The 8,830-nt window shown below is 43.9% G+C and overlaps 2 protein-coding genes across 3 annotated transcripts; one reads left to right on the forward strand and one right to left on the reverse strand.

The window, feature by feature from the left end:
- Window positions 1-388: 388 nt before the first annotated feature.
- Window positions 389-6,224, reverse strand: LOC123150001 (notchless protein homolog). Its single transcript, XM_044569804.1, has 12 exons — window positions 5,973-6,224; window positions 5,801-5,882; window positions 5,642-5,731; window positions 5,393-5,518; window positions 4,944-5,071; window positions 4,420-4,619; window positions 3,778-3,841; window positions 1,642-1,752; window positions 1,351-1,488; window positions 973-1,115; window positions 809-863; window positions 389-697 (listed from the first exon to the last, which is right to left on the reverse strand). The coding sequence occupies exons 1-12, from the start codon at window positions 6,123-6,125 to the stop codon at window positions 557-559; spliced, it is 1,431 nt and encodes a 476-aa protein (XP_044425739.1). The 5' UTR covers window positions 6,126-6,224; the 3' UTR covers window positions 389-556.
- A 48-nt stretch (window positions 6,225-6,272) lies between these two features.
- Window positions 6,273-8,218, forward strand: LOC123150004 (sm-like protein LSM8). Of its 2 annotated transcripts, none has more exons than XM_044569807.1 (5): window positions 6,273-6,500; window positions 6,621-6,661; window positions 6,748-6,822; window positions 7,697-7,749; window positions 7,866-8,218. In XM_044569807.1, exons 1-5 carry the CDS (start codon window positions 6,461-6,463, stop codon window positions 7,954-7,956), a joined length of 300 nt encoding a protein of 99 aa, XP_044425742.1. In that variant the 5' UTR covers window positions 6,273-6,460; the 3' UTR covers window positions 7,957-8,218. The 2 variants fall into 2 exon arrangements, with proteins under 2 accessions (XP_044425742.1, XP_044425749.1); XM_044569814.1 differs by having other exon boundaries at window positions 6,356-6,500; window positions 6,624-6,661.
- Window positions 8,219-8,830: the final 612 nt, after the last annotated feature.

Raw genomic sequence — 8,830 nt, forward strand, 5'->3', positions numbered from 1 at the left:
ATGGGATCTAGTTTTGAAGTTCTTGTCGTGACACATTTAGTGGTGAAAACGGATTTTCAATCGAAATTGTCATTTAAGAGATAAAACATTTTAAAGTTTGAAAACCAAAAGATTCCCGCCGACATAATCTGTTTTCTTGCCTATTTGCATAATAGATGGCTAGAAGGGTGTGTGGCCCGGCCTCCTTTAGGCCACACAAATGGCAATGGCCTAATGGTTCCTATTAAGAATACGAGAGTGACAAATGAGATGGAGATGTTGGCTATCATCAAACCATCCTCCCTCCGCTTATCTCTTTCCTTTCTATATGATAAGTCTACTCACGCCTCCTTTAGTCCACACGTGTGGCACTTATCAGGGTGCAAAATCAAACTTTAACACGAGCATCTAGAGTAATTAACATTCATGATCATGTGGCTTATCCTCCCCCATCATCCACATGCTCAATACATTGAACATCACATTTGTCAACAAGCCTGTCTTAGTTCATCGGACCAACACACCAAGTCTCTGCTCCCCAACAGACAACAAGTAGTAGATACGTACTAGTACAAGCTTAATTCATCCACAACTTTAGGACCCTGTCTTTGCCACCAGAGACAACCTTCTCGCCGTCGGGGCTCCAATCCACGGCGTACACCTCGTCCGCGTGCCCTGGCAGGTCCTGCTTCAGCTTGCGCGCCCGGATATCCCACACCTGATTCATGTCATGGCATGTCATCAACTAATCGACAAGCACAAAATGCATCATCTTCTTCTCTACTCTAATGACGCGATGAAATGCCAACAAAAACATGACATTACTTACCTTTAGGGTCGAATCCTTGCTTCCACTCAGTAGGAGCCGACTGTCGGCGGACCAGCTATACAAAACACAACCATCATGTTAGATTGTTATACGCATCAGATCCATGTGAAACTGGGAATGTATGTATTGATGTTTCTAGAGAAAGGCCTGCTGCTGCTGCTGACCTGATCTGGTACACATCCGCGACATGCCCTCGGAAAGCTGCGACAAACTTGCCCGTGATGCCGTTCCACAGCTTGACTGATTTGTCAAAGGAGGCACTCGCCAGCCACTGCCCGTCAGGGGAGAAGTAGACATGGTTCACCACCTGCACGCACACGGCAAAACAGACAGCGCAAACAGTTGTAAGCATAGCTTCGGCCAAATGAGTTGCCTTGCACGGATGCAAAGCCATAAGTTCTAACAATTTCAACACTCGTCTGTTTTTCTTTCTAAATGATTTCTTATGTGACGACTCGGTTGAGTTAACGTCAAAGATTCATTGTTATGTCCAACTTACAGGGGGCAGGGGAGCGCAAAAGACTAATAATATCATAATATACCTTCTGATGACCAGTCATGCGAGCTTTCGGCTGTTTGCTAATCGTTGGTTCCCAAAGAAACATGGTAAAATCATCTGAACCAGAGACCAGCCTCTCAGGAGCATTACCCCTCATCTTCTCATATCTTGCAAGAGCTGCCTAAACATGCAAAGCTGTCAGTTGTACAGTCTCACTTCCAAAGTTTTACCATAAGAATAATGCCAATCAATCAGCTTAAGTAAAACCTAATTTATCGTTACAGAAAGCATAACAAATTTTAAAAAACAAAATCTGTGCCACACGTGAACTTACCTCTTTCATTTCCTCTGGACTTGAAAATGTCTTGCCGGTATGGTCATATGCCCCAGTGCGGAGAACATATTCTGTGCTCAAGGCAAGCGAATTTACCCAGTGCCCATGACCCTGAATACATAAATATAATTATGTCAAAAATGAATAGCAAAAACTCAATATGGGATGGTTTCACCACACACAAAAAAGGGATCGCTGATTTGATAGTGTGATGACAACTCAACTCATGGAACACGACGCCAAGTGCACGCCAAAATCACAATGAAAATCAGTTGAAAAGCATTTGACAGACTCAATTCACCCACGACAGAGTTCATAGCTCACAACTGAAGGATCTCTACTTGGTGCTGGTATACTGGTCACAACGTACATATTAAATATTAAAACACAAATGAAAAGCAGAGTTGAGAAACCAGAGCAAGATCTACTCATAGCATGCAGGTACAAAAGTTTTTAGGGTTAATTCGATATGTGCCATTGCCAACTTTGATTATTTGAAAAATAGCACTGCAAAAAGGCTTACGGAAATGCCACTGCCAACACTTGGGTAGATCAATAAATGCCAATAAGGATGTCGCATATATCGAATAAACACTTTTTTAGAGTGGAATCTTTTCGTAGGTGGATTTGTTCGGTTACAGCTTAGCAGGATCAATCTAGTAGATACTTGAGTTCAAAAGTTTTGCTGATATGCCCAGTTATGGTAACCTAACACCCAGTTATGTCCTAAACTTTTGCTGATATGCCCCTCTTTTAAGAGGTCTGAACATGAAAGTTGTAAACTGACACCCTACTGAAGATGAAAGTTATATGCTCAACTAAACACATAAGTTGCAAAGGACAGGACACTTTTACAAGCAGTTTACTTCCAAGACTGTGACTTCATCATCTCTCTCTGGTTGAAAAAAAAAATTTGTTCAACATCTTTTACATTGTGACAAAAAGTTGGGTGAGAGACTGGCTAAACACATTCGGCTACAAGAATTTTCATCTACAAAGAAATCTTCCATGTAACTCCTTGGGTAATATCCCTGTGTCTTGTAAATGCAAATTTTGAACTGCAAAAGTGCTTACGGAAATGCCGCTGCCAACACTTGGGTAGATCAATAAATGCCAATAAAGATGTCGCATATATCGAATAAACCCTTTTTTACAGTGGAACTTTTTCGTAGGTGGATTTGTTTGATTAATCAAAGTTGATAGTCTAAATGCATAGAAGAGCAAGTGAAATAACCATGGTCGGTTGATATTAGCATACAGGCCATAAACATGAGCTTATTCTGTTGATGGCTAGCATCCCAGCATGACCAAAATCTGATAGTCTAGTGCGCTATGGTCAGCCTCCTCAAGTGTTCCACTCCGCCCATGAAACTAGACAGGTTGGCAGATCAATCTAGTAAGTACATACTTGAGTTCAAAGCCTATACCTTGAGATGGAGGTCTATGGGAACCTAGCGCCCAGTTATGTCCTAAACTTTTGCCAATATGACCCTCTTTCTAACAGGGCTGAACATGAACGTTATAAACTGACACCCTACTGAAGATGAAAGTTATATGCTCAACGGAACACAGAATTTGCAAAGGACAAGACACTTCAAGACTGTGACTTCATCATATCTCATTGGTTGAAAAAAACAAAACTTGTTTAACAATTTTTACACTGTGACAACAAGTTGGGTGAGAGACTGGCTAAACACATTCAGCTACAAGAATTCTCCTCTGCGAAGAAATCTTCCAAGCAACTCGGGTAATATCCCTGTGTGTTGTAAATGCAATTTTTGAATATCTAAGCAAACATAGTGACACCATTAACGATGATACCAAATTAGAATATGATTAATTATTGAGATGACAAAGACGGCTATGAAGGGAATTTCTGACTAATCTCAATACGTTATTCGTTACCATAGCCAATCAAAAAAAGAAGGTGGATTGGTGTTGACATTTAGTCAGAAAGTTGACCAGGCATGTTATTGGCCATTAATGTAGTTACACGAGTTGGACAAATCCTACTTTGATAATAACAACATGACATGACTTGAAAGGCATACGTACAGTGGGTTGTAAAAGGAACATTGATTTCATTATTGTGCATAAGCATTTGCAGAAGAATATGCTTGGAATTGTTAACATTACCTGCAGTGTTTTGACCAACTTGCCTTGAGTAGTTTCCCATACTTTGATTAAACAATCTTCAGAACTGCAGTAGAAAGACATTATTTTCAGAATTGCATATGTAATATATGACCTGAAATGGGGAAATTCATAAACGCCATTCATGACAACACTAGACATTTATGGTTAAGGATGTAAATGATTCAGAATATGCTTTCAGTTAATGGCCTTTAGCCATCTAGGGTGCCGGGTGTGTCAGTCAATCTCTTTGCCAATAACTGTAGCTACAAGTATTTAAGAACAAATAAAAGTAAAAATAACAAGGAGCTAATGAACCATCAAGAACAATCACCCGTAGCAAAGTTAACCTACCCGCAACAACATATATTCTTACTACCACATGGTACATTAAGTCAATAGCAGTAAATATAGGGAGCTGTCTGATAGCAGGCACAGGCTTTTTGTTCTTGTTGACAACAATTATCCAAAGAGAAAATGCCAAGTATTATTATACAGTTAAGCTTACACACCATCTTCCACACATCATTGTATCATAAAGCCCAACAACAGTGATTTACTAGACAACAATACATGCATGTTTAGTTCACACATACAGTTTCCTTTTACCGAAGAAGAAAAAGGACTAGCAAGTAACAATCTTACCCTGTATATATCAAACCGTCTCCACCCCACTTGACACAGGTCACAGCATTGGTGTGACCTGAAAGGGAAATAACACACTTCTTCGTGGTAATGTCCCAGATTCGTGCATCGCCATCTTTACTTGCACTTACAAAACGGCGGGAAGGAGATTGCAAATGAACTGGCTCCCAAGATACAGCAGTAATCCACTTTCTATGTCCCTGTTGCAAAGACACCAGAATGAATGACTAGATGCAGCAAGAGTGGAAAAGACATCCTCTTTCTAGCAATCTGCGGTAGGAAACTCTGTCTGCTAGGAAAGAAACGAACCTGTAGTTGTTGCTAACTAGTCCCTCCGTCCCATAATGTAAGACGTTTTTTTTTATTATTATTTATTTTGGTAAATGGTTGATAGCAAATTCTCACTTGACGATTAGGTTAGGATATAATGGAGTGTGATATGCAAATGAAGAAATGAGATAATATCTTATTCGATCTTACAGTAGATTCTAGATGTCTGAAGATAAAGAAATGTGCAATCTTACCGTAAGAGGAGCGCCCAATTGATTGCCTGTTTTGGGGTCCCATAATATAAGCTCTCCTGACTTGCTTCCACTAACAAGATGTTTCCCATCAGGTGACCATGCAATGCAGAGAACCCAATTTTTGTGGCCTAGAAAAATACAGGGTTATTTCATAACACTTTCAAAGTAGCGACAATATCGCCCAGGCAAAAGGAGTGCAGATGTGCGAATGGAACTAGCTGAAAGAGTGATAAGAGTCCCAGAAGAGATGAGAAAGACAATCAAATTTTTATAGCATAGCATCATAATGTTACAAGAGCTAGCTAGCAGAGCAGAGCAGAGCAGAGGCAAAGAAAGATGAATTCCCATTACTCCATCCAGTAGTATATGAGCAGCAGAATGTAACAAGCATGCATAGAGAATGGGCAGAAAGAAAGAATTCAAGCTGAGAAACGGAGTGAGTGACTGACCTTTGCATGTGTACAATGGGGTCTGTGTGCTGAGGTCCCAGAAGCGAACGGTGGTGTCGCCTGAACCGCTAGCCAGGCATCTCCCGTCGGGGCTGAAAGAAACGGCCAATACAGCCTCCGTGTGGCCTGCAGGCAGATGGGAACTCAGATTGGCATCCATCATTCCTTGCTACTGACATGAAGCAAGCAGAGCGGAGCAGAAAGAGAAGCAGGAGTGATGGGATGGGATGGAAGTAGCGAGGTACCTACCTGCGATTGTGGCTGAGCAGCGGTTGACGGGCCTGATGCGGAAGACGGCCTGCGGCTGGTAGACGATGCGCAGGGTGACCTCGGCGGTGGCTGTCAAATCAAATCAAATTTTTAATTTGAGAGAAGGAAGGATAGGAAGAGACTGACTGACTGACTGACCGTTGTTGCGTTGCATGAAGGCGCCGAGCTGGAGGGAGAGCTCCTCATCGCCGACGTAGAAGGCGTAGGGAAGCTTGTCCTCCTGCAATTAGCATCTGCATCTGTTTGAGAATCAAGGAAGAAGTAGTGAAAAGAAGAAGAAGAAGAAGAAGAAGAAGAAGAAGAAGAAGACGTTGTGCAGTAGTTGGTTGACGATGTCCTGGAGCTGCGGCGGTCCGACGTTGTGCGGCAGGTAGAGCGCCGCGCCCAGCTGCTCCCCCTCCGCGCTCACCAGCTGGCACATCACGCTGCTGCTGCTGCCGTTCCCGGCGGCGGCGGCGTCCATCTCTCCCTCTCTCTCTTTTTCTTCTCTGGTTTGGAAGGGAGGGGAGAAGCGGCGGCGGAGGAGGAGGGAAAGAGAGAGGGCGGCTGCTCTGCTCTGTTTGGGCCGGGTCGTCCGTCGCCGCTCATAATAATAACAGCAGGCAGCCAGAAAGGAGACACACGACGGCCCAGCCCAGCCCACCAAGTTTCTTTCTTTCTTTCTTTCTTTCTTGTTGGTCTGGTCTGTTGTGATGGAGTCAAGTGAGGGAACCCTAGGTCCCTCGATTCCTCTATTCGATTCGACCGCCGCCGCCGCCGCCGCCCAAGCCCGAGGAGGAGAGGAGAGGAGAGGAGAGGATGGCGTCCGTGGGGCCGACGCTCGAGTCCCTCGTCGACCGTGAGCCTCCCTTCCCCTTCCTTCCTTCCTCCCTCCCTACACCTAGCAGCTTGTTTCAGTTTCAATCTCACCGTCTTTCTTTCTTGTTTTCTGTATGTATGTATGTATGTATGTATGTAGAAGTGATCTCCGTCATCACCAACGACGGCCGCAACATCGTGGTAATTTAAGCTCTTTTCTTTCTTTCTTTCTTTCTTTCTTGGCCATTGCTCTGCTCTGCTCTCATAACAAAAATCAATCCAATCAGGGGACTCTGCGGGGGTTCGACCAGGCCACCAACATCATCCTCGACGAGTCCCACGAGAGGGTCTACTCCACTAAGGTAATACCAAAACGTCAGTCATCATATATATACACTACTAGTAGCACTACTCTATTTACTTACATCCTCACCAAGGTAGAGGTGCATTGCACTACCCTTGCCTTATGTGACACAAACAATTCTAGTCTAGGATTTATTTATTTATTTATTTATTTATTGCCTTCAAGGACACAAAAATTGTATGTACATCATGGACCAACAACCTGCCTGCCCCTGTGTAGCCTACCTCTGCTTCACCCACCCCTTATTAGCTCATATATATGCTTATTAAGGCCTCCTTTGGTTCATAGGGTAGGAAAATCATAGGAATAGGATTTTTTTTTCCCATTAGAGTCTAGGCTAATGTTTATTTTCCTATGAAATGTGGAGGATCTTCTCATATACTAGGTCCAAGGAATACTCCACTTTTCTCTTCTCTTGTATAAGTACTCCCTCCGTAAACTAATATAAGAGCATTTAGAATACTAAAGTAGTGATCTAAACACTCTTATATTAATTTACAGAGGGAGTACCTCATTACCTCCACCTCTACTGCTTATTTGTTCACAAGGTGTCATGCTAATGCTAGTAAGCTTACTCTTGTCTGTGTGCTCTGCTGCCCTGGTTTTATTTATGAAATCAACTTTTCAGCCCCATCCTTTTTCCTCATCCAGTTTCGCTGTTTCTGCTAGGCTCCTTTTTGTAATCATCATACAAGGTTTTGGCATATGGAAATCCTACAAGACTTGCTGTCTTTCTTGCATAAATAAATAAATAAATAAATTATACGTACTAGTTCCTTGGACACTGACTGACTCTTCTTGTTGAGTTTTATTTATACCCTCCCTCCCTCCCTGTCAATCTCCCTGCTGACAGACACTGTGTTGTGTTGCAGGAGGGAGTACAGCAGCTTGTCCTCGGACTGTACATCATCAGGGGCGACAACATGTGCGTAGTGCCCCTTTCACTTCTGTGATATGTACTATGCATTAACTGAATTTGTATGTATGTATGTATGTATGTATGTATGTAAAAATGAAGTTGTTTGTTGACGGCGTGTGCAGAGGCGTGGTGGGTGAGGTGGACGAGGAGCTGGACGCGGCGCTGGACATGTCCAAGCTGAGAGCGCAGCCCCTCAAGCCGGTCATCCACTGAAGATGATGAAATGTTCTATCGATCTGATCCTGATCGCACAAGCCGAAGCTGATGTTGTTCAGTCAATCTGTACCGTAGGTTAATCGATTGATCGCTCACTCATATCTCATATCTCATATCATGGACCCTTGTATGATGAAAAAAAACGCGGTTTGCTGCGTCGATGGACCGGTCATGTTCTTGTATGAGAGAGAGAGATACATGCATCTCTGTGCGCGTAAGTAATGAATGAATGAAGTAGGCAATTAAATGTTTGAAGCTACATTGATATTGTGATGATCCATTTAGTTGACAGCAGAGAAGAGAAATTGCCGAAATCGTCCAAAGGAAATTCAAATCGATTTTTTACACAGGTACTCCGTAGTAAATATACACTATGTATGTGTGTAGATGATATACATTTGCTTGCATTGCATGTAGAGCAGATATCTAGATAGATAGATAGATAGATAGGTTGGTAGGTAGGTAAAAAAAGGTGGATGATGGTGCTCCGGCTCCGGCTCCGGCTCCGGCTCCGGTGGCGGTTCAGGTGGGGTTGGAGGCGGAGGCGGTGGTGGTGTTGGGCCTAACGGCGCTGTAGTTGCAGGAGATGAAGAACTGGCCCTGACGGGGGCCGGTGAGGCAGGGGGCGCGGCCGCAGCCGACGTAGTGGTACGTCTTCTCGATCATGATGACGAAGTGGCCGCAGTCGCGGAAGTCGTGGCCGGAGGTGCAGTGCTTGGTGCCCTTCTCGTAGATGTACTCCTCCCTCTCCCAGCTGCACAGCGCGTCCTCCGCGGTGCCATTGTTGCCCACGAAGAAGCACTCGCCGTACCCCAGCGGATGGGCCTGCGGCGAGTGCCGGGCCTGGTCGCAGTCCTGCTGTATCTGCGCC

The sequence above is a fragment of the Triticum aestivum genome, chromosome 1B (assembly GCF_018294505.1).
Source record: "Triticum aestivum cultivar Chinese Spring chromosome 1B, IWGSC CS RefSeq v2.1, whole genome shotgun sequence".
Classification (NCBI taxonomy): Eukaryota; Viridiplantae; Streptophyta; class Magnoliopsida; order Poales; family Poaceae; genus Triticum; species Triticum aestivum.